This window comes from Colobus angolensis, unplaced genomic scaffold (assembly GCF_000951035.1).
Source record: "Colobus angolensis palliatus isolate OR3802 unplaced genomic scaffold, Cang.pa_1.0 Scaffold714, whole genome shotgun sequence".
Taxonomy (NCBI): Eukaryota; Metazoa; Chordata; class Mammalia; order Primates; family Cercopithecidae; genus Colobus; species Colobus angolensis.
Genome location: NW_012120866.1, coordinates 169,086 through 195,221, shown reverse-complemented (window position 1 = coordinate 195,221; position 26,136 = coordinate 169,086). Strand labels below are relative to the sequence as shown.

General features: G+C 41.2%; 1 protein-coding gene across 1 annotated transcript in view; it reads left to right on the top strand.

Moving 5' to 3' along the window:
- LANCL2 (LanC lantibiotic synthetase component C-like 2 (bacterial)) overlaps positions 1-26,136 on the top strand; it is a 69,633-nt gene that overhangs the window by 2,746 nt on the left and 40,751 nt on the right. The window contains exons 2-3 of the mRNA XM_011927442.1: positions 4-249; positions 25,743-25,860. Of these exons, the coding sequence (XP_011782832.1) occupies positions 46-249; positions 25,743-25,860 (322 nt within the window). The 5' untranslated portion in view covers positions 4-45. The remainder of the gene's footprint in view (positions 1-3; positions 250-25,742; positions 25,861-26,136) is intronic.

Genomic DNA, 26,136 nt, shown 5'->3' with positions numbered 1-26,136 from the left:
GAGGCAGGAGGTTTGTCCCCGCCCGCGCGCCGTACCGCGGCGGAGATGGGCGAGACCATGTCAAAGAGGCTGAAGCTCCACCTGGGAGGGGAGGCAGAAATGGAGGAACGGGCGTTCGCCAACCCCTTCCCGGACTACGAGGCCGCCACCGGGGCGCTGCTCGCCGCCGGAGCGGCCGAAGAGACAGGCTGTGTTCGTCCCCCGGCCACCACGGATGAGCCCGGCCTCCCGTTTCATCAGGACGGGAAGGTGAGTCGGCGGCCTGGCCGCATTGGTGCTGGAGGGGGAGCGCGGCGGTGGTAGCGTCCACCCTCCGCCAGGGGTGACGTCACAGGCGCGCGCCGCGCTTGGGAGGGCCTCGGGCGGGAGGGCGTAGGATGGTAGCCGCTGGCACCTGGCTCCGGGCCTTCGCTTGAGCGGCGCGTAGGGTTCGTGGGCTTCAGCTGCGTGAGCCGCGTTCCAGCAGTTCGGCCCTCCTGGCCCCGCGCGCCTTTGAAATGCGCGTACAGTGCGCTTTCCTTCTTGGTCCGAGCGGCGGTTCGCGGTGCGGGCTTGTGCACCGGTGAGGCCCGCGGACACCTCCCGCCACTCGGCGGAGCGCCCTGCCGGCGACCTGTTCCTCCCACCTGGCCTGGAAGCTGGCTTTCCTTGGCCGTGTCTGGTCCCTGGGCTCCCGCTGACAAAGAAGCATTGTCCATGTAGATTTATTACTGTCTGTGTGCCCAGGAATGGGAAGTGGATGTAAGGGGAGGCCAAACTTCACTTTCTTAGGTTCGCGAGGTGGGCCACAGCGTTACATTGACATAAAACAGATTAACAGGAGAAAAACATACACATCTCTTGAACATGTTATACGTGAAAAAGACACAAAGAAGTGGCAAAACCCAAATACTTTCATGCTAGGCAGAACCAAGAGCAGCAGCTGTGGGAGAGTAAAGTGTGCGGAGAGGGTAACGGAAGATGGAACTGTTTGAACCACGTCTGGGTAGAAATCTCCGCTTTTCCCGGCTGCGGTGCCGACTGTTTCTTTGTCCCTGGCGTAGGGAGGCCATCTTTTACAACTTTGTCTCCTTTTAGGAAGAAAAGGGGGCAGTTTAGAACACTCTTCTGGTTTTTCAAGTGCTTTTAGCTTAAAATAATGCTTTTGCCAGAGACATATTTTTGGGGTGGCATACCCTGTCAGCCTTCACGGGCTGTCTGAACAAAATCTAAGGTGGGAGGCAAAAAGTGGAAATGAAATAAAAGATTGAGTATCAAAGATTGAGTATCAGCACAACTGTTTTCATGCTTAGTAAAACTGTACCTTTACCAGGTTTTCTTTTTCCACTGAGGTACGTGTTCCAGTGCCCACTTCACCTCCCTGGATCCCCATATTTACATATTTGTAAAGGGGACAAGTTGGCTAAAACTAAGAAGGTAATTTTGAAAGAGCTATTGGTCTGAATATGGAATCTAAGGCAAGTGATTTCTGTAAACCTCTCTCTTCTTGAATGTGGTTAAAAACTGGAAACAGGCCGGGCGCAGTGGCTCACACCGGTAGTCCCAGCACTTTGGAAGGTCGAAGTGGGCTGGTTGTCTGAGCCCGTCAGTTGGAGACCAGCCTGGCTAACATGGCGAAACCCTGTCTCTACAAAAAAAAAAAAAAATACAAAAATTAGTTGAGCGTGGTGGTGGACGCCTGTTGTTCCAGCTACTCGGGTGACCGAGGTATGAGAATTGCTTGAGCCTGGGAGGTCGAGGTTGCAGTGAGTCGAGATCTCGCCATTGCATTCCAGCCTGGGCGACAGAAGCGAGACGCAGTCTCAAAAACAAAAGCAAGCAAACCTGTGGGAACAAGTCCTAACTCATGGGGATGTGTCTGAATTAGATGAAGCATATAAATTGCCTAGCAAACTGCCTGATGTAGTACCTTAAGGAGGGCCTCAATAAATGTTAACCTCTTCCCCCTGATGATTTAAGTTACACAGCTTACAATTCATATTCAATATTGGTTTTTCTCTAGATTTCTTCTATTTTTACCTACAAATATGTGTTTCATTTGTGACTTAGTGTTTCATTTTTTAATAACAAAAATAAAAATCTGGCAAACATTGAAGAAACTGCATCATTCATTCTTATTACCAGTTGCCATCTCAGTACTATCCTTGGAGTAAGTAGGTTACAGCAAATGTTTAGTGAAAGATGAATGAAATGAACTCTTGACATGAGAATGATAATAATGATAGAGACATGGGAATCAGGTGAGTTTCATTTGCAAGCAACTTCGCAGGAGATAAACACTAATTGAACTCAAAGTTCTGAAATTGCATATTTTTCTTTTTACCCTTTATATCTGGATAAATGTGATTTTTGACCTCAGCTGTATACCTGATTTATGTTGAAAAGAAAATTAGACTACAAGTAACTGATGGGGCTTGTGATATCTCAGCAATGAAATGTTAAGTTGGGGTGGGGACCTATGTCAGTGGTTATGAGTATATGCTAAAGAAAGGACGAAATGGACATCATATTGTTGTTGAATGTGAAAATGAGAGGGATAGTGGTCTTAAAAGGTGGAAAGACTGCCTCTTGATAATTGGAAAGTCATCAGATAAAATGAATATGAGCCACTGTCCTCCCTATTAATATTTTTATGATTAACAGATTAAATTTTTGATTTTAAAAATAAGAATGCAATTTGAGGATGTCAAACTATGCCTTGTTTTTGTAGACATGAAATTTCAAGAAAATGAGGGTGTTATGGGTTGAATTGTGTCCCCCACCAGAAAAAGAGGTATTGAAGGTTGAAGTCCTAACCCATTGGAATCTTAGAATGTGACATTTGGAAATAAGGTTATGGCAGATGCAATTAGTTAAAATGAGGTCATACTGGAATATGATGGGCCCTTAATCCAATGTGACTGGTGTTGTTATACGAAGAGAAGAGAGCCGGGTGTGATGGCTCATGCCTGTAATACCAGCACTTTGGGAGGTCAAGGCAGGAGGATCACTTGAGGGCAGGAGTGCAAGACTAACCTGGGCAACATAGTGAGACTCTGTCTCTTTTTTAAAAAACAATTTTAGAAGAAAGAGACATAGGGAGAAAGAAGATGGCCATGTGATGATGGAGGCAGAGATTGGAATTGCCAGTCAACACCAGAAGCTAGAAGAGGCAAGGAAGGATTCTCCTCTCTAAGTTTGGTGAGGAGCATGGCCCTGTTGATGCGCTGATTTTGGAATTGTAGACTCCAGAACTATGAGAAAATAAATTTATGTGGTTTTAAGCCACCCAGTTTGTTGAGCTTTGTGGTACCCCTAGGGTAACTTGTTAATATGTAAGTTAAGCATTGAATAATTTTCTCTCCATGATGTTACCCAGTAAGGTTTACAAAAATTTACCAACACAATAACATTTTATTACTAAGTATTCTTTAAGTCATTTACTCTATCTCATTTTAGGTTGGCTGCCTAGGTGTGTGGTGTGATCAGTCAATAAAATTAGCCTCTTGATTCTAAAACCACTCAAGTCTGCTTCTCTGAGCCATATTTCCATACATTGGTATTTATAACATTTTTTACATTATTGGGCCAAATATTATGAAAAGCAGTGAACCAATATAGTAGCAGTTGTTTTCAATTATGGAAGGCCTCTGAAGCAGACACTCTTAGTTACTCATCTAACAGCCGTTTCCTCCTTTTTACTTGATTTTGTTGTGACTGTGGACTTAAGGGGAATTGAGCCCAGCTCCAGGAGCTGAATCATGATTAATCTCTGCCAGTGATTCTCAAAGTGTGATTCTTTGACCAGGAGCAGCAGCAGCTTTATATCTGATGTTCAAGTCCATCCAGGAGATGGATACCATGCAGAGTTTAATAGGAAAAGTTTAACATAAATAATTGTTATAAACCGTGAGACTGGAGTAATGCGAGATTGTCTCATGAGAAGGAAAGAGAACTCTGAAGAGTACAGGAATAGTAGACAGAAGGAGCAGCCCCACCCCTAGGGCTGAGAGGGCACTCCAGTAAAGGCCCCTGTGATTAGCTGTGTTGCTGTGTAATAATTATCCCAACACTTAGCATCTGTATAAACACTTATGGTCTCATGTAGTGTCTGAGAGTCAGGAATCCGGCTGCAGATTAGCTGGGTGGTTCTGGCTCATGGTCTCTGGAGAAGCTGCACTCAAGCTTAGCCAGGCCTGCTGTCATTTTAAGGCTTACCTGGGGCAGGAGAATCTGCTGAAAGCTCATTCACATGGTTGTTAGTCGGCCTTGCTAGATGTTTTCTGGAGGCTTCAGTGTTTAACCACATGGGCCACTCCTTAGGGCTGCCTCATGACATAGTGGCTGGCTTCCCCGAGACTGAGTGATCAAAGAGAAAAGTGTGCAAGAGCACCCAAGATGGAAGCTGCAGTCATTGTATTTATTATGTAATCTCAGAAGTGACATACCATCACGCCTGCCATATTGTATCATATTAGAAGCAATACAGTAAATCCAGCCCACGCTCAAGTGGAGGGATTATACAGGAGCATAAATACCATGAACTGTAGAGTGCTCAGCCAGGGCTGAAATCTTGAACTCGTTAGAGAGGGCATGGCCATACCTCATTCGTTGGCAGAGAAATTGCTGTGATACTGCACCGTTGCTAGAAGTGTAGCCTCCTGCAATGAGTGTTACAGTAAGTGACCATATGTAAAGAATATCTTGGGGGCACACGAGAAGAAAGAAGACATGTTAATTCTGCCCGTTCGCATCAGGGAAGGCGTTTTACATTAAAATGATACTTGTATGGTCCTTGAAAGATTAAGTGGGGGTTTTCCAGGCTCAGGTAGGGAACTCCGTGAGCAAGGACTTAAGGGATACCACATTATGAGAATATCGAGGAGTACAGCATGACTGGAGAAGTGGGAACGTGAATGGCACTGGGGGTAATAAGGCTGAAGAGGGTGATTGGAGTTGATGCTGAAGGACTTGATGGATTGATAGGATTCTTTTAAAATGAAATTTAAAATTGTGTATTTAAGGTATACCACATGATGTTATGTGATATATATAGGTAGTAAAATGGTTTCTATAGAGAGGCAAATTAATATATTCCCAGTGTCACATAATTACCCACTGTTTTTTGTTTCTGTGGCCAGAGCAGCTGAAGTCTATTCACTTAGCATGAATCCCACATCCAGTGCATTTTTATTACCTGTAGTCCTCATGTTGTACATTAGAACTCTAGACTTGTTTGTCCTACATATCTGCCATTTTGTATCCTTTGACTATTTCCTCTCCTTCCTCCAACTCACTGCCTCTGGTAACGGCTCTTTTGTTCTCTATGTATAGTTTTGGGTGTTTGCAGGCTGGAATGTAGTGGCATGATTGTGGCTCCCTCCCAAGCTCAAGTTATCCTCCCACCACAGCTGCCTGAGTTGCTGGGACCACAGGCGAGTACCACCATGCCCAGCTAATTTTTGTATTTTTTGTAGAAACAGGGTTTTGCCATGTTGCCCAGACTGGTCTCAAACTCTTGGGCTCAAGGAATTTTTCTCAGCTCATACGCTGCTGCTTCATTTTAAGAATTGTTTTCTTTGCTGTGCAGAAGCTTTTAAATTTGATATAGGTAATATTTGTTTATTTCTACTTTTGTGCCATGAGCTTTTGGTGTGATACCAAAAAATTATTGCTATGGCCAGTGTCCAGGAGCTTTTCCCCATGTTCTCTTCTAGGAGTTTTATAGTTTCTGGTCAATCCAAAGGACTTTACAACTTTTTCCACAGAAAAAAAATCAGGAAAACTTGTCTATAATTTTACACAATCTTGAGCTGTTGGAAATGCTTTAGTTTATGATTATTTAATTTTCCACATTTTTGTTTTGAAACTTTAAAATTTGTTTAACATCATAATATATAATAGAAGCATAAGGAAATCAGTACTACCCTAATACCCAGAGAAATGTAATTTTTTTCTCTTTATTCAAAATGAACTAAATTGTGTGTGTGTGTGTGTGTGTGTGTGTGTGTGTGTGTCAGGTGGAAGGTGGGGGCATATACTCTACAACTTCTCAAAGTGAGGTTTGTGGATCAAAATCATCGGCCATTCCTCAAAGATTGTTAGAAATGCAGATCCCACTCCAGACCCAAGGAACCGCAGTCTGCATTTTAACAAGATCCTCATGCCAGAGTACTCATACATTTGAGAAGCGTTGAGGAAAACTGTTCTACATATAGCTTTATTAAATTTTCTTTTAATATGAGCTTAACCTCCAGCCAGTTTTCAATTCCTGATGTGGAAAGATATTGACATAGAAGGGTAATGGCAAGATTATGGAGAGGAGACTAAGAAGATATTATACATGAACATTTTCCATCTTTGGGAAATAAATTGTAGTATAGAGCAGGTAAGAGCTTTAATAGTCTTGTGTTTGACTCCTACTTTTCTGCCATTTATGACTTGTAGACTTTGAGCAAGTTATTTAATCACACGCTGAACCTTGCTTTTCTTACCTCGTCAACTTGATGTAAATGGTTAAATTGAAAGGCTAACTGAGGTTCTTAATATAACATAGTTGTAATATAACATATTTGCTAAAACTTTTAATAATGTAGATGTAATATAACCACCCCCTCCTCACTGGGTTGTTGTAATGGCTAATTAGGTTAATACATTTAAAACATTCAGAACGGTGCTGAGTACAGTTAGTACCTAGGTACACATAGTTACTGATACATAGGTGAGTAGTAAGAGTTCAGTTAATGATAGGTATTAACATTATTATAGACGTAGCTTATTTGTATTAGAGTATAAAATGTGATAATGAAAAATTTCTTTACATTTTATATTTTCAGTGGAATGCAGAAAAAAAATACATACCTGTTTTTGCTCTTTAAATAAATGCTTATTCTTGTCTCCTTTTCTTTCTAAGGAAAATATGGTTAGGTGTACAATATTCATATGGATATATCCTCAGACTGCAAACAGTTTCCAGATTTCTGAATTCCATACACATACTTTCTTCACTCTCGTCATCTCTGAAAGGGAGTGGGAACTCCTGTTGGTGGTGAGATGATAAGGAATAACCAAACCATTTGGAAATGTGGAGGTTGGGAATTCTACCCACAGTAGAACCTACCAGCTCATGCTGTGCACCTTTGGGCCTCAGCAAGATTGAAAATTGTCATCTATCATAGCCTGGGTCTCCAGATTCATAAGGTTATGCTTGAAACTTCAAACAGAAGCTCTGGACACTTAATTCATGATTACCAAGGGCTTACTATAATACATTTCTATTTCTTTTTCCCACTTTATTCCTTTCTGAGAACAGGATTTTTTTCTTGAGTGTACTTGAGTTATCATTTTTTAATTTTTAAAATATTTATTTATTTATTTGAGACATGTCTCAATAATTTGAGACAGGGTCTTATTCTGTTTCCCACACTGGAGTGCAGTGGCACAATCATAGCTCACTGCAGCCTTGACCTGCTAGGTTCAAGAGCTCCTCCCACCTCAGCCTCCCAAGTAGCTGGGACTGCAGGTGTATTCCACCACACCCAGCTAATTTTTAGAATTGTTTTTGTAGAGATGGTGTCCTGCCATGTTGCCCAGGATAGTCCTGAACTCCTGGGCCCAAGCAATTCTCTCCGGCCTCAACTTCCCGAAGTGTTGGGATTACAGGTGTAAGCCATCACACCCAGGGAGTTATTTTTAAACATCCTCACTGCTTGATACTGAAATAGGAATGCAGTAGGTAGTAAATGTTGAATGAATAAATCTATTGAAATTTTAAAAATTGTTATTTTTTATGAGAATCATTTTTTGCATATTAATGATATACTTTTGTATTTTAAAAACTATTCTGTATCTAGAATGTTACATCTTGGACTCCTGGATGACATTCCAGGCTACTATAAGTCAAGAACTGTGTAATATGCTTTGGGAGTTCTGGGTGAGGAGTGTGCTCTGTAAGGGCAACTAGCAGTTGACTAGGGCCAGGCTAGGTTTTGAGCAAATTTTGCGTGAACAGAATTGAATGTAACAAACTGAGTTTTTCCGAAAACGTTCCTGTCTTTTATAGATTTTAGTTAGTACCATGCAGCAATTGTTTAATCAAAATGAAACCTAACTTTTCACTGAGAGCTTTCCATAATTAAATATAATCTGACCACAAAGTCCCACTATCTCCATGGGTTCCTTGTCCCTTGAACTGTAATTATGTATGTTTTGAGCCCTTGTGTGCAGTTTATTAATATATTGTCACTTAGCAGTTTGTCCTTGGTTCTTTATTGCAATTGTAAACTTCCTTTTGGTTATGCCATATATCCCCTACAGAGCATAGACAGCAGATGAATTTTTATGATACACATCAAAATTGGATTGAGGTGTGTGTGCTTAGGATATGTAATCTAGAATATTTTCTGTTATATTACTGAGTTTGAAATAAGAAAACAGAAGCAGACCAGATTATTTAAATCTATGACTATTTTTAGCAGAATGAACTATTTTCAAACAATTCTGTAAAATAGCATTATCTTGATAGATTCAGTTTAGGTAAGGACCTGTTATTGAAAATACCACTATTAAAGGTAGATGTTTTCACTACCATCTAATTCTTTACTGTCAAAAGATACAGCTTCTCCACTCCTGCCTACTTTTCCCATGTAGTAATTAGCTTTGAGGTAGGGATTGGGGGACTTTTGTTTTATTCATTTTGTTTGCAAAATGGAGTGTTACAAAGCAAGCCCACACTCTTGCTAGGTATAACATCTCATCATATCTTCATATATCTAACATTACAAGTGATCATTAGCCTAGGAGAGCTGAATTAGGAAATGCACTTCCCCCACCCATACCCCTCAGCAGAAAGGTTTATTAAAATCTTTCCTAAGAAAAGAATTACTTTATGGTATACAGTTTGCAAAGTTTGCACATCATCACATATGTAAAATGTGAGTCAAAAAACTATTTTTATCATCTTTAAAATGTAGGCAAGTTATTTTCTCTTAGCTTCAGTTTCTGCATGCATACCATGATGATAATGTTGTTTTAGATTATCAAGAGCATTAAATTAGGATTATCAAGAGGATTAAATTAGATTAAGTGTCTCAAATACCCCATTTATTAGGAGTGTAGTAATAATAAAACCATCTTTTTTTTTTTTTAATTAAGCTCTCCTGGTGCATTTCAAGTATTACTCATGCCTAAATGTTCAATTTATGCATAACTATTCAAAACATACCTTTTTCTTTTTAGGAGTTAGTTATTATGTGCATGTTGAACTCTTGTTTTTAGACTTTTCACTCTCCTCTATTTATAGTTAAGATCATAATTTTTTACAAGTTAATTGTCAATCTTTTTAAAGTTTCCTGTATTTTTATGTATGGCAGTTTTATTTCCTCAAACTAGCACTAAATTTATCATAAAAAATACAGAAGAGCACAAGTATTTTAGAAAGAGAATGATTGCATATTCTGTATTTTTCAGATGGAATGACTTGTTTCTTCAGAAATGCCCATGGCTTTCTCCTAAATGCATTTTAAATATCATCTCTGTCCCTCAGCACAGAATGCCCCCCTGCTTTTCACACAGCGAGCTCCTGTCTTTCTGTGACATACCTGTGGGAGGCTTCTTCCTCCAGGGTCTTTCTCAGAGTTGCCCAGGCAGACTCTGTTGCTTGGCCATTCCAAAGCCACTCAAAGGATTAGCTAAGAAAGTTGTGTTCTTTTTCCATTGTTGCCATGAATACCACCAATTTTGCAGTTTAAATCAGCACCTATTTATTTATCATCTTTAAAATGAAGTCAGAAGTCCAGGTACAGTCTGGCTCTACTGGCTCCTCTGCTTAGAATTTCATAAGGCCAAAGTCAAGGTGTCTTCAGCCGGGCGCGGTGGCTCAAGCCTGTAATCCCAGCACTTTGGGAGGCCGAGACGGGCAGATCACGAGGTCAGGAGATCGAGACCATCCTGGCTAACCTGGTGAAACCCCGTCTCTACTAAAAAATACAAAAAACTAGCCGGGCGGTGGCGGGTGCCTGTAGTCCCAGCTACTTGAGAGGCTGAGGCAGGAGAATGGCCTAAACCTGGGAAGCGGAGCTTGCAGTGAGCTGAGATCCAGCTACTGCACTCCAGCCGGGGCGACAGAGTGAGACTCCGTCTCAAAAAAAAAAAAAAAAAAAAAGGTGTCTTCAAGGCTGCCTTCTCTCCTGGAGTCCCTGAGGGTGTATCTGCTTCCCGGCTCGTTGAGGCTGTTGGCCAAATCCAATTCATTGTGGCTGCACGAGTGTTCCCCACTTCCCTGCTGGCTGGCCTTTGCTCCTTGGTGCCGCCTGAGCCCTGCCCATGCTTTCCACATGGTCCTTCCAGCACCCGCAGTTCAAGTCTCTCTCACACTTCACATCTCTCTGATTTCACCTTCTGCCCTATATTTCTGACTTCAGTAGGAGAAGGTTCTCTGCTTTTATGGGCTCGTGGGATTAGATGAGCCCTGCTTGGATAATCCAGCATCCTCTCCCTGTTTTGTAGTCTGTGACCTGTTTCAGGTTCCAGGACATCTTTGGGGGCCATCCTGCCTACCATAAAGGTTTCTAGGGCTTGTAGTCTGGAGTGGCTGCCTGGGTCCAAACTCCAGTCTGCCCCTTACTATTGATATCACTTTTGGTAAGTTACTTTACCTCTCTCCTGTGCTTCATAGTTCTCATAGTTCTCATTTGTAAATGGGGTTAATAGTTGTAGCTTCACCATAGAGTTTTTATGATAGCAGTGAAGGGCAACAACAGTCTTAGAGTCAATACATTCCTTTCATGGGGCTCAGGATCCACCAGACTCCACATGGACAGCCCTGCAAAGCAAGCTCCTCAGCTTTTAGCCCATTGCGGAGCAAGCTTTCAGGGCCTTCTAGTCCACACAGTGCCCCACTGATGATACTCCCTAATCAAAGAATGGGTCTCCTGGGTCCACCAGGAAGCCCCCTAACGGACTCACAGTGATTGTCGATGCCTTTCCATCCCGTCTCCACCCTCCTGAATGCCCCAGCTACACACTTGCCTGCTACTTGTGAGCGGGCATCTGGTAACAATCCCAGTAAACTCCCGAATGCCTTACACAAGGGTGAAGTAAGATTGTTTTCAGATATCAGTCTGCATACATTTATATATTTTCTTGAATATACCATATTGCATATTGCTAGTCAGGCATTTATTATATGGAATCATAATTATTTTTACATTTGGCTCATTAGACGAGGGACATTTTGGGGAGTACCCAGTCTTATTCAGCTTTGTGTCCCAATAACAGTGCCTGGTACATGAAAAGCATTAACTATTTGTTTTTGAAAAGAATAACTAATATTATACTCCAGATTTGCTAATCATCTACATTTTATTTCTTCCTCACCTATTTCAAAGGTATCTGAAAGTTAGAAAAATATATATAGTACTGGGTATTTTATCATATATGAATTTGTTAATATGCCAATTCTGTTTGCTCTGCTTTATGCCGAGATAAAGAAAATTTCATCCTTTATCTTCAGTAACAATTGTTAGAGTGTTGATATTATCTAAAATATTTGTAAAATTGTAAAAATGTGTAAAATCTACCTTTTTTTCATATGCAATATAAAATGTAGCTTATGAATATACTGATCTGAGCCCTTACCTTCTCTAAAATCTAGAGTTGAGGGAGAGAGGTACAGAATATGTGAATATGTTCTAGCAAATGACATCAATTATTCCTGTGATGTACATGGAAAAAACATCGCGAATACAAAGAAAGTTAATTTCTTGAAACGTTTTTCAAGAATATAACTGGTGTAATTTGTATGCTTCAGTATCACCCAGTGTCTGTCTGCCATCTGTTTATCTTTCCCTTCCTCTTTCTCTCTCCTTTCCCTATTCCCCCTTCCCCCTCCTCTTCTGTCTCTTCTTCCCACCCTAACCCCCCCAGGAAAAAAGCTTTTTTATTTGATTCTAAGATTTATTACCATGAAAACATGTGAGGAAGAGAAGTAAATCTTGCCATAAATGTGCCTTGTGCATCATTTGGAATAATAGATGCAGTGACACCTCACAAGGGGTTTTACAACCAGTGATTAATATCTACTCCAATATATTTCTGCTTTATAATACACTTGGGCATTCTTGTTTGGGAAAACTGTCTACCCACCGTGTAGGAAAAGAACATTTTCTTCCCAATTGCAGTGTAATTGCTAAAAATCAATTTCAGAGTTAAGAGATAAAACCTCCAAAGTTCTTTAACTGCTCCTGCTGTTTCTGGGCTATGCGGCAGGTACGTATTTCTGTTCATCTAGTATGAATGAGTGAAGGCTGTAAGTCCTGCATATCCAAAGGTAAAATGTAAATATAGAATCAAGCAAAAAATTTCACAATAAGCAGAGAATGCGCAGCCCGGGAACTTTAGAAGTAGACAGTCTAGTCAGAGTTTCAAGAGCTTTGTCTCTCATTGTCATGAGACCTCAAGTAAGCCTCGGTTTTCTTACCTAAAAAATGGAATGATGTGAAGATTATTTGAAATATATAAAGCACTTAGTGCCAAATACATAGTAAGTGCTCAATAATTGTTAGTTATCTTTATAATACCATTATTGCCAGGTGCAGTGGCTCACTTCTGTAATCCTAGCACTTTGAGAGGCTAAGGTGGGTGGATCACTTGAGGCCAGGAGTTCAAGACCATCCTGCCCAACATGGGGAAACCCTGTCCCTACTGAAAATACAAAAATTGGCCGGATGTGGTGGCGCATGCCTATAATCCTAGCTACCAGGAGGCTGAGGCACGAGAATCACTTGAACCCAGGAGGTAGGAGGTTGCAGTGAGCTGAGATTGCGCCACTGCACTCTAGCCTGGGCGACAGAGTTGAGACTCAGCCTCAAAAAAAAAAAGGAAAAAATTGTGTGTGTGCATATATCTATATTCACATGTGTATATATGTGTGTGTGTGTGTATGTATAAATAAAATACCATTATTAAATGAGACAATCCAGTTAAAATTTCTCCTGGTACAGTAATCTCCATCAAATGTGAATAGAATTAGAGCATAATAAATGTTTTTTGTACATGAGAATTTTGTTCCAGTATAAACAAATTAGAAGCCTCTTTTATGAGAAATAGGAAAAGGGGAACCAGAAAAAGTACCTTATGGCAAAGGGCAGAGAAATTAATGGTTTTTGCAATGAAATTTTGGCAAATATTAAAGGGAATTGGAGAAAGCAATCATAAGTCTTAAAAATATACTCCAGTAGCATTTATGAGGAGTGAAGGGTTAGTAGTATATGCTTTGGAATTAGGTTATCGTGATAGAGCTAAGACTGCATATGAGTGTGCATTAGGCCTAGAAAACTCAACTTAGAGGTACTTTAATCAGCAGGCAGAAGGGGAGAAAAGTTAGGGAAGTTCTTTCTTTTTTATCATGAAAAATAAGAACCTCCCAGGACCTCCTAGAAGACTTTCATTTAGGTCTCATTGGTCAGAACTGTGTCATGTGGCCACCCTTGTGCATAACGGGCCTGGAAAATCAAGCGTCTCTTGTGGGGCTGGATGCCCTGCTATTCTGAATATAATCAGATTTCTGTTAACAAGCAGGAAGGGTACGGGGACTAGATATGGGCCAGGAACTATCTTATGGGTTCTGCCACCGCAGGTATTAAAGAGGTATCCCCCATTTATTCCTTCTCATGCAAATGATTCTGCATCTCTTTGATTACTGTAGAAACCAAAGGTCAAGACACAGGAGGTGTAAGTTACTAACCTGGAGTCAAAAAGTTTTTAAGAAGTTGGATGGAGAACCATACGGTTACTCTTTTTGGTGCATTCATTAACAGAAGCAAAGTTAAATACATTTACAAAAACATCACCAAAACCATAGGGAATGGCAAATCCAGAAAGCATTGCTAGTAAGTAAAGATCGTTAAGTGCATGTGTTTGTCTAGTTAACTCATAATATCACCTTTAAGGTGGGTGAAATATTGATACTGTGTTTTTTGGTGTGCCATCTTTATCGTTTTAAGTGAGCATAATTATAAAGATTTTCATGAAGCTCTCCTTGACCTTAGATTTCTAACTCAGCTTTCACTATAAGGGAAGGTATTTTACCATCATGGTTGAGTAGAAATTATTGTAATTTACTTATTACTTTGAATAACATTTAATGAAAAGATACAATTTTGAAAGCTAATGCTATATTTTAGTCACTTAATAGAATTTGTTGTCTTGCCTACCTATTTTAGTCTTTGGCAACTAATAAATATAATGTCAAAGGGGAAAGTCATATTCAGTACCTATATTATAGCAAAAATATATACTTGTAAATATGCATGTTTAAATCCTCTTGGGCACAACTGGTTAGTCTCAAAATAGATTTGCCCATCTCTGAATGCTCAGCTATTAGTTTCAGTGACTTAAAAATGTGGACACGGATGGGGGTTTTATCGTATATAATATGCAGCTGGAGTGCAACAAAAGAAAGTATGTATACTGGGTTTTTTTTTTAACTTAAAAAGTGTTTTAGGGGATTTATACTTTAATGATGGGCTAAGACCCTGCTGGAGGACGCCCTGTATAAAACAAGTGTAAGACTTGGATATAATATAAAAAGCAGCTGCTCGAAGGCACTGGAGAATAAACAGACCACAGTGTAATTGCCTTTTTGTATTATGTCCAGGTTCTATAGAATATGTTACAGTGCATGATTGGAGGAGGAAGGAGGTTCTATAGAGTATGTTATAATGCATGATTGGAGGAGTGAATTTCTTTTTTTGTTTTTTTTTTGAGATGGTGTTTCACTCTTTTTTGCCCAGGCTGGAGTGCAGTGGCGCCATCTTGGCTCACTGCAACCTCTGCCTTCCGGGTGCAAGTGATTCTTCTGCCTTAGCTTCCTGAGTAGCTGGGATTACAGGCGTGTGCCACCACGCCCTGCTAATTTTGTATTTTTAGTAGAGATGGGGTTTCACCATGTTGGCCAGATGGTTCCTGAACTCCTGACCTCAGGTGATCCACCCACCTCGGACTCCCAAAGTGCTGAGATTACAGGCATGAGCCACCACGCCCTGGCGGAAGAGTGAATTTCTATAGGGTATGTTTTTGTTTTGTTTTGTTTTGATTTTTGTTTTTTGTTTTTGAGACGGAGTCTTACTCTGTCTCCCAGGCTGGAGTGCAGTGGCTGGATCTCGGCTGACTGCAAGCTCCGCCTCCCGGGTTCACGCCATTCTCCTGCCTCAGCCTCCTGAGTAGCTGGGACTACAGGCGCCCTCCACCACGCCCGGCTAATTTTGTTTTTGTATATTTAGTAGAAACGGGGTTTTACCGTGTTAGCCAGGATGGTCTCGATCTCCTGACCTCGTGATCCGTCCGCCTCGGCCTCCCAAAGTGCTGGGATTACAGGTGTGAGCCACCATGCCTGACCTATATAGGTTCTATTATAGTGCATTCCCTGTGAAAGAAGTTTCTGTGTCCATGTCTTTTATCCTGGAGCTAAGTTTCATTTACATGGTACACTCAGTGGTGGCAGGGTGTGCCTGTGGGAAAAACACATTTTCAGGGAACCAGAAATCTAAGATGGGATAACTGGCTGATAAGATAATGGGGAAAGGGAATGAGCCAGAGGAGGGATCCCAAAATCTTGTCTGTGTATATATCCAATCAAATTCTGAACAACCCGTGTCTGGAACACACACAAAGAAGCTTAGCTAAAGACTAAAGATAAGAATTGAGAGGAGAGCTGCTGCCCCGGAAACATAATTTGCAATAAAATACAAGCAAGAAGACAGTGTACAAATTAATATTCCAGATGCAGGGCAAAGTTACCTGCTATCTGTAGAACCAGGATCATAGTGTAAGAGAGAAAAATTGTTTTTCCTCTTACCCCTTGGAGTTCTTAGCTGAGACAGACCCCTGTAATAAAAGACAAATTAAGAAGAGAAAAACAAATGAGTGTTTTAATGTGTGTATTTCATATGCACGTAGGACGTACCCAGGGAATGAGTGTATCTCACAGAGATGGCTTAGAAACCCAGCTTATATCTCATCTTCAGCAAAGGGGGCTTTTAGTGTCTGGGATGCAACTCATAGAATGGCAAACAAATGGGGTTTGTAATGTAGAATTCTGTGGTGCGTTCTTCAGGCTGATGCCTTCCGAAGATTTCTTCCCTGATTGGGAGCGAAGGAGGGACACAGTTTTTAAGTCCTGCTTTTACGCAGGTAGGGGAGGGGAGAGAGCTATTCTGGCATCTGCTTCTCAGTTGTCTTCAACTCAAATTCATCCGTATGTCAAAAATGCATGATTTTGAGGTGGCATATTCTGCTTTTCTACATAAAAGACACATTTTCAAAAGAAAAGAACATCAACTGGGTCCAATCCTGAAAAGAACCAGATAGTGAAACTAGTATGCAACGATTTTAAACTAACTACTGTAACTCTTCACCATGAAATAAAACAAAATATGCTTTCAATTCATGAAAAATGAAGTCTCAGTAGGGAAGTAAAAACCATTAAAAAAGAGTCTCATGGATATTTTAGAACTGATAAATACAGTGTATGACAGTTAGAAGTTACTGCATGGCCTTAGCAGGGGAATGGAGAAGACTGTCAGTGCCCTGTGAGTTCTGCTTGCCCGCTGCCCACACAGAGTTGCCTTATCAAGACGGGAATCACAACACACAGTGTAATTCACACAAAGCCAGCTGAACTGGTGACCGGAGTTTTTACTGAAGTCAGTCTCCCTGAAAACCTGGACTGGGGTTTTTAAAGGATAATTTGGTGGGTGGGGGCAAGGGAGTGGGAGTGCTGATTGGTCGGATCCTAGATGAAATCTTAGGGGGTCACAGTGGGTTCTTCTTCTTGTCTTCTGTTCCTGGGTGGGATCACAAAACCGGTTGAGCCCGATTACCAGTCTGGATGGCACCAGCTGGTGCATCAGAATGCAGGGTCTGAAAATATATCTTGAGCACCATTCTTAGGTTTTACAGTAGTGATGTTATCCTTAGGAGCAGTTGGGGAGGTTGGGAATCTTGTGGCCTCTGGTTCATGACTCCGACACCATAATTTCTAATCTTGTGGCTAATTTGTTAGTTTTACAAAGGCATTCTGGTCCCCAGGTAAGAAGGGAGTTTGTTTTGGGAAGGGGCTGTTATCTTTGTTTCAAAATTAAACCGTGAATTAAGTTCCTCTTGGCCAGCACGGTGGCTGATGCCTGTAATCCCAGCACTTTGGGAGGCCGAGGTGGGCGGATCACTTGAGGTCTGGAGTTCCAGACCAGCCTGGGCAATATGGCAAAACCCTGTCTCTACTAAAAATACAAAAAATTAGTGGGACGTGGTGGTGATACAGCTCTGGTGACTGGAGGAACACCAGGGTCCTTTATCTCTTGCTGATTTAGATAAAATGACACGGACACATATGGAGTGGTTTTAAGGAGTGGAGAGTTTAATAGGCAAGAAAGAAGGAAGAAATTCCTCCTTACAGAGACAGAGGGAGGGGGGCTCCAAGCAGAGAGAGGAAACCCCTTGTGTGGTGGGTGAGGAGGAATGGTCAGTTATATTGGGAGGCTAGAGGAGGCAGTGTCTGATTTACATAGGGCCCAGGGGATTGATTTGACTAGGTATGTCATTCACATAGCCCTCAAAATAATTGACCCTCCCATCCTAGCCTTTTAATATGCAATGTGGGCCAGTATGATGTCCTGCACAGGTGGAGATACCTGGGGGTGGCCATGTTGGGCAGACCTAGTTTTTAATCCACATTACCATATCAATACTTGCCAGCCTGGCCCTTCAAGCTGTTTTTCTGCTAGAAAAGAAACATTTCTGGAGTTGCTTTTATTACAAGAAAAAAAAAAAAAAACCCTTACCAAGGACCTTTTATGCTCTCTATCTGGCTAAAATAATTTCTTTCTTTTTTTTTTTTTGAGACGGAGTCTTACTCTGTCACCCAGGCTGGAGTGCAGTGGCGCAATCACGGCTCACTGCAACCTCTGCCTCCTGGGTTCCCACCATTCTCCTGCCTCAGCCTCCTGAGTAGCTGGGACTACAGGCACCTGCCACTGTGCCCAGCTACTTTTTGTATTTGTAGTAGAGATGGGGTTTCACCATGTTGGCCAGAGTGGTCTCGATCTCTTGACCTCCTGTTCCGCCCACCTCGGCCTCCCAAAGTGCTGGGATTACAGGCATGAGCCACTGCTCCCGGCCTAATAATTTCTTAATAACTCCTATAATAATGGCACACGCCTGTAATTCCAGCTACTGGGGAGGCTGAGGCAGGAGAATCACTTGAACCTGGGAGGCAGAGTTTGCAGTGAGCCCAGATAGTGCCACTGCACTCCATCCTGGGCAAGAGAGTGAGACTCCATCTCTCTCTCTCTCTCTCTCTATATATATGTGTGTGTGTATATATATATACACATATATAAAATAAAATAAATTCCTCTCAAAGTTAGTTCAGCCAACACCCAGGAATGAACAAGGACAGCTTGGAGGTTAGAAGCAAGATAAGAGTCTCTTAGGTCAGATCTCTTTCCCTGTCATGATATTCTCACTGTTATAATTTTTGCAGGGGGTGGTTTCAAGACAGAGGAAAGAGAATTAGTAATTTGTAAACTTGAAAATAGATCAATAGAAATTATCCAGTGTGCAAAATAGAAAAAAAGAATGAAGGGAAAAAGAAAGGCAGAGTTTTAGGGACCTGTTAAATTACATCAAACCATCCAGCTGTTGGTAATTGGAATCGTAGAAGGGAAGCAGAGGATGAATGGGACAGAAAAAGTATTTGAAGAAATAATGGTTTAGGATTTTACACATTCAATGAAAGGTAGAAATTTATAGATGCAGGATGCGCCTCAAAACACCGAGAGGAATAAACACAAAGAAGCCCAAATCAAGACAAAGGTAAAGAGCACATCTTGATAGGAGCAGAGGAAAACAACACATTATATACAGGGAATTTCACTGACCACTGATTTCTCATTAGAAATCATGGAGACAGAGGAGAATGAAATAACATGAAAGTCCTGAAAGAAACCATTATCCAGAATTTTTTTTTTTCAGTGAAAATATCCTTCAAGAATGAAGGCAAATTAAGACATTTTAAGATTAAAATACTACCACCATCACCACCACCACGTAAAATAATTTGTTACGGCAGACTGGGCACAATGACTCACGCCTGTAATCCCAGCACTTTGTGGGGCAGAGGTGGGAGGATTTCTTGAACCCAGGAGTTTGAGACCAGCCTGGGCACCATGGCAAAACCCTGTCTCTACAAAAAATACAAAACTTAGCCAGGCGTAATGGTGCACACCTGTAGTCCCAGTTACTTGGGAGGCTGAGGCAGGAGAATCGCTTGACCCTGTGAGGCAGAGGTTGCAGTGAGCCAAGATCATGCCATTGCACTCCAGCCTGGGTAACAGGAGTGAAACCCCATCTGAAGAAAAAGCAACAGAGGTGATACCTGATGGAAACTGTTGTGGGTGAGTGGTGACTGTCTGGGCTGATGGCATGGGGGTGCAAGAATTTACCAAGACAGTTATGAGTACAGAAAGGCAGATTTATTAGAGAAAGAAGGAAAAGATGTTGCAAGGAGGCAACAGTCAGGCCAGTGGAAGAGAAGCTGACTGTAAGGAAACAAAGACTTGCTGGAGATTGAATTTATAGAATGGTGCTGTGATATGTGCTGGAGAGCTTTGTGCAGTACCAGTAACACCAAGGCTGCAGTGAGCTAACTTGTAGGTGTCTGGTCATAAGTTGGGCACAGGAGGGCTATGTGTTCTGGACCCTGAAGAAAAACAGACTTTAGCTTATCTGGTTCTTTTTGCTTCCCACTGCTCCCACCAGTGTCTGATTTCTTTTCCCCAACTAGGACTCCACATTTCCCCCGTGACAGAGCAACAATGACAGGTCTTTGGCATGTGGGTGAAGGTATCATCTTCCAACTGCTTCCTGCTGACCAGGTCATAGAGCTGGCCCTACCTAGGATTGTTAGTTGATCGAGAAGTTATGCGGGTTATTGTTTTGGATTGTGGAACGTGGGATATTGGACCTTGCTGGAGGAAGGGACTTGTTAGAGAGGGGGATTATGTTAGGGTGAAACTGGTGTTCATCTGAATCCCAGGGAAATTCGTAAAGGTAGCAGGCATTATTGGGGAGAGATTGCTATGCCATTTGCAGCATCATTTGAAGGTGAAACTCATGAACTCTAGAAGATAAAAGTTTGGGTTCTTTTAAAAGCCAGTTACCAAAAAGGCAAAGAAAAACCTTTTACAGTGTGACTTTTCTGATGGGTGTCCATTTAGTTAACCTGGAAGTTAACCTTGATGAAAACGTGTTTGAATTTAATTAGACACAGAAAGAGTGTGTTTAGGGTTAGGAGGCTATGAGTATAGCCTGGGGACACATGACTCATAGGAACAGTGTGAGACATTTTTGATTACTTTGAGAATTTAGATAAATATCAAGAAAATCCAGGAGTATAGAATTAAATTATGTTAGAGGAAAACATTGGTTAATGTTGACCTTCAAGATGAAACATTTTAGCATTAGGCCACAATAACAGAACTGGAAGAAAAAGTTACAGGAGCTGACAAAGACTGCAGAAGAGAATTACTATCCTAGGCCTCCTCCAGGGGAGAAAAAGCTGAATGCAGTGGGACACAGCAAACTGGGATGCAGCAAACGTTGAACCTCTGAGATATGCTTATGAGGATTTTTTTTTTTTAAGAAACTTTTATAAAATTCTGAGTAAAACTTTGTGCAGTTTTATTAAGAGCAGAGTAATACCTTAAGAAAACCTTGTTTTAACATAGAGAATGTTAGAAAGACTATACTAAATAATTTTTTCGAAGTATACCAACTTAATTACATACAAAATTCCTTTCATAAATTCTCCTTCATGAACCTTTTCATGATTTACATAGACCATTTACGACATACTGGACTTTGCCTTGTTCCGAACATCCTTTTTATAACCTTACTTTAAGATAATAATTTATCATACAAGATTTTTTCTTCTATAAAATTTCCTTTTATACCCTTCCTTACTAAAAATACCTCTTTTCCTTTTCTTTAACTTTAAATTAGTTTTCAATGTTTACATGTTAGTTACACCATAAATAATGAGTCTTGTCTTAGCACCAGCAACTTAGTAACAGCAGATTTAAAGTAGTTAGGAAAAAAGAGGGGAACAGAGCTTTAGAAGACTCTACATAACTCTACATTACAGGTTAACCATTTGAGCTCGGAATTTCTCTTGTAGCTTGCCCATTAGTTTAAAATGTTCACAAAAATGGGCCATAATATGTAATCAGCTGGAGTTTTAAAGAAAATGACAAAATCAGGGCTTAGGATGTTAGAGACTTTTTCCATTTTAAGCCTGGACCCCTGGATTGAACAGAAAAAGAGGAAAAGAGAAGAAAGGAATGGGCTGGGCACTGTGGTTCATATCTGTAATCCTAGCACTTTGGGAGGCAGAGGCAGGTAGATCACTTGAGGCCATGACTTTGACACCAGGCTGGCAAACATGGTAAAACCCTGTCTCTACTAAAAATACAAAAATTAGCTAGGTGTGGTGGTACATGCCTGTAATCCCAGCTACTAGGGATGCTGAGGCACGAGAATGGCTTGAACCCTGAAGGCAGAGGCTGCAGTGAGCCAAGGTGGTGCCACTGCATTCCAGCCTGGGCAAGAGAGAGAGAGACTGTGTTTAAAAAAAAAAAAAAAAAAAAAAGAATGGAGAGGAGTTAAGCTTTACAGGAGGGCTTGTGAGTCAGCCAGTTATTGCAAGGTGTGGGGCCAGCCCCTTTACTACTTTCCTTTATCCTTTATCTCCATCAGTCAGGGAGAGCCTTGACACTCTGGACCTACACGGTGTGAGACGAATTTTTCCCACCTTCTCAAGTCACCACTGAAGGTGAGCTGTTTTCAACTGGAGCAGAGAGCCCCTTCAGCTCAAGACTTTCAGGGGCTGGAATTCTGTCCTGGGAGCCCTTTGGTCCTCAGGCCTTGTTTCCAGTGGCTGAGCTTATGACAGAGTGTTGTGGGAAGTCAGGGACCCCAAACAGAGGGGCCAGCTGGAGCTGTGGCAGAAGAACATAAACTGTGAAGATTTCATGGATATTTATCAGTTCCCAAATAATACTCTTATAATTTCTTATGCCTGTCTTTACTGCAATCTCTGAACATAAACTGTGAAGATTTCATGGACATTTGTCAGTTCCCAAATAATACTCTTATAATTTCTTATGCCTGTCTTTACTTTAATCTCTTAATACTGTTATCTTCATAAGCTGAGAATGTACGTCACCTCAGGACCACTATTGTACAAATTGATTGTAAAATGTGTAGTTGAACAATATGAAATCAGTGCACCTTGAAAAAGAACAGAATAATAGCGATTTTCAGGGAACAAGGGAAGACAACCATAAGGTCTGACTGCCTGCGGGGTCGGGCAGAATAGAGCCTTATTTTTCCTCTTGCTGAGAGCCTACAAACGGACATGCAAGTAGGGAAGATATCGCTGAGTTCTTTTCCTAGCAAGGAATTTTCATAATTAAGACCTTTGTCTACAAATGGCCACTCTGGGAGTGTCTGTCTTATATGGTTGAGATAAGGACTGAAATACGCCCTGGTCTCCTGCAGTACCCTCAGGCTTATCAGGATGGGGGAAGAAACCTCACCCTGGTGAATTTGAGGTCAGACCAGTACTCTGCTCTCAAATCCTGTTTTTGTTAAGATGTTTATCAAGACAATATGTGCAAAACTGAACATAGACCCTTCTCAGGAGTTTTTGATTTCGCCCTTTGCCTTGTGATCTTTGCTTTGCCCTTTGCCTTGTGATCTTTATTGGCCTCAGAATCATGTGATCTTTGTTCTCCTTTTTTGCCCTTTGAAGCATGTGATCTTTGTTACCTACTCCCTGTTCCTCCACCCCCTCCCTTTTGAAGTCCTTAATAAAAACCTGCTGTTTTTGCAGCTCAGGTGGGCATCACGGTCCTACCGATATGTGACGTCACCCCCGGAGGCCCAGCTGTAAAATTCCTCTCTTTGTGCTCTTTCTCTTTATTTCTCAGACTGGCCAACACTTAGGGAAAATAGAACCTACATTGAAATATTGGGGGCAGGTTCCCCTGATAGCAGAGGGCACAAGTTGGGTGAGGCTTTTCCCATTTATCTCACTGGGGGCAGTTTGCCTTTGAGTGGCCTGGCCGTCTCCACTGGTAGCAGTCATTTGGAGGAGTATCCTTAGGGAAACCTGGAGGGGGCTGGGGGCTTTACAACAGCCAACAGTTGAGCCTGCCTCTGCCTCTGCCTCTTGTTTCTGTGTTTCTTTGTCTGTCTTTTCTATTCTTTTCTTTCTCTCTTTCTTTTTTTTTTTGTTTTTTTACCCTGTCCTCCTTATTCTGCTTTTGCTTATAAAAGACTAAGGAAGCAAATTTGATGTTTTTCTGCACAGGAGCCATGCTGTGTTACACAAGAAAGTTAGATGTTTGTTTTTGAGGATCTGGGGGTTGAATTCATTCCAGTTTTTAAAAAGTACAGCCTAGAGGTGAGTCTGCAGGAACAGATGGGGTTTTTCCCACAGTGGGACTGGAAAAGGTGCCACTCAGGGCTGACTGAACCACACTTTCTCTTAGGGCATCCTGCCAATGAAGGGGGTTCTGCTCATGTCCGCTGAGGGACTCTATCAGAATAAATTAACAAAAACCTAACTGTGTGCTACACAAGAGATCAACTTTAAATATCAAGACAAAGGTTGAAAGTGAATGGATAGCCAAGTAAGCAAGCAGTGGGCATCTGAAAACTTAGTGTGTAAAATGTCCCATAAAATAGCTCTTAGGTTGAGCAGGTAAAGAGGGTTTTGATACTTATGTTAATTAATTTTGTCCTGAATATAGCAAATGGTTTTTGAATCAGGAATTTCTTCCTATTTACCTGACCACAAATAACCAGTGGGCAGTTCCCAGGTCCCAGTTCTTATCTGTGGTACAATGCAGTGCAGGTAGGGTATGATGGCCTTCATTGGCAAAGCCAGTATTGTAGATAAGGAAAGAAGGAAAGTAAATTTTCTGTGCTTTTTATAAAAGGGGAAAAGGCAATTGTCTCCCCTTCCCTTTCTGAGAGTCTCATTAGCAGCATCTTTCTTTAATCTTTTCAGAATGTACATAAATATCTATATGGAAAAGATGAGCCCATTGTCTTCAGTTTTACAAGTCAGAAATGTCTCCTGGTTCTGGGGCCTCATGCACTTTGAAATGTAAACATGCACATCTAGGGTTGAGGAAACCTCTCTCGGGTCCACACTCTGCACACCTTAATTCCTAAGGTTTACTTTTAGTCCAGAATCCCAAATTTCAGTAGAATTTGCCCTCAAAGCCCTAATTGTGCAGAACCTAAAAGTATTTTCTTTACAATCTCACAGAAGGACATTTCATTATGAAAATGAGTCAGTTTGTCAGGAAGACATACTAGTCATTAATTTGTCTATGCCTAATAACAGAACTTCAAAATAGATGAAAGCAAAAAGAGAGAGAGAGTTAAAGGGAGAAATAAACAATTCGATAGTCATAATGGGAGGTTTCTGACTAATTGATAGAGCAAGTAGATTTTTAAAAATCAGCAGAGGTGGACCAGGCACGGTGGCTCATTCCTATAATCCCAGCACTTTGGGAGGTGGGTGGATCACTTGAGGTCAGGTGTTTAAGACCAGCCTGGCCAACATGGTGAAACCCCATCTCTACCAAAAATACAAAAATTAGTTGAGTGTGGTGACGGGTGCTTGTAATCCCAGCTACTCGGGAGGCCGAGGCAGGAGAATCACTTGAACCCAGGAGGCAGAGATTACAGTGAGCCAAGATCGCACCATTGCACTCTAGTCTGAGCAACGAGCGAAACTCTGTCTCACCCCATCTCTACTAAAAATACAGAAATTAGCCAGGTGTGGTGGCAAGCACCTATAGTCCCAGCTACTCAAGAGGCTGAGGCAGAAGAAACGCTTGAACCCAGGAGGAGGAGGTTGCAGTGAGCTGAGATCACACCACTGCACTCCAGCCTGAGTGACAGAGCGAAACTGTTGTGCAAAAAAAAAAAAAAAATCAGCAAAGGTAGGAAAGATCTTAACAACACTGTCAGCTACATTATTGAAGAATATTGCATATTTCTCTTGGGAAAGACTGCCAACAATGAATAAGAATACCTGTTTTGTTTGCTCTTAGTCTTGGGACTTAATTTTTTCTATATAATACTATTTTTTAATCTGGTAAATCCATAGTACATGTTTTTATATGCATTTCATTAATCACTGAGTGATTGAACTTGTTTTATGTATGCTTATCATTTGTTTTTTCTTTTGTATGAGGATGTTAATAATTTGGGGTCTAGTTGTATATTATATTTATTGTTGATTTATATCTTATATTCCATGTATTTCCCCTTTGTCATTAACTTTTAAACCATCTTTCTTTTGTTCTTTATCTTACAGAAGTTGAAATGTTTGTGTAGTTAAATCCATCCATTTTTTTTCTTCTCTGTTTTTTTTAAATTCTTTGATTTCTGCTAGTTGCTTTTTTGTGATTCTACATATGAGTCATAGTCTAAATAGGGTATTATCACATTAAAAAAAAGTAACCTTATAAAAACCAAGATAGACTCCAACCAACGATGCACTGAGATGGTCCAAGGAAAGTAACTGCTGTCTGTTATATTTGTACAATTTAGACTTTAAAGTGTTTATTACAACATTGTCCCATTCTTGTGCAGTTAAAGTTATCTCTTCTTTTGGATCTCAGATCATTCATAATTTAATAAGACGGATCCAGACCAAAATTAAAGATCTTCTGCAGCAAATGGAAGAAGGGCTGAAGACAGCTGATCCCCATGACTGCTCTGCTTATACTGGCTGGACAGGTGAGACTGATACATTTTATTCTTAGATTATGAGATGTAAGACTTGACTTTGAAATTCTCTTTTAAAATGGTAAAGATTTGGCCAGGCACGGTGGCTGGTGCCTGTAATCCCAGAACTTCGGGAAGCCGAGGCAGGTGGATCACCTCAGGTCAGGCGTTCGAGACTAGCTTGACCAACATGGTGAAACCCCATCTCTACTAAAAATACAAAAATTAGCCGGCTGTGATGTCGGGCGCCTGTAATCCCAGCTACTTGGGAGGCTGAGGCAGGAGAAT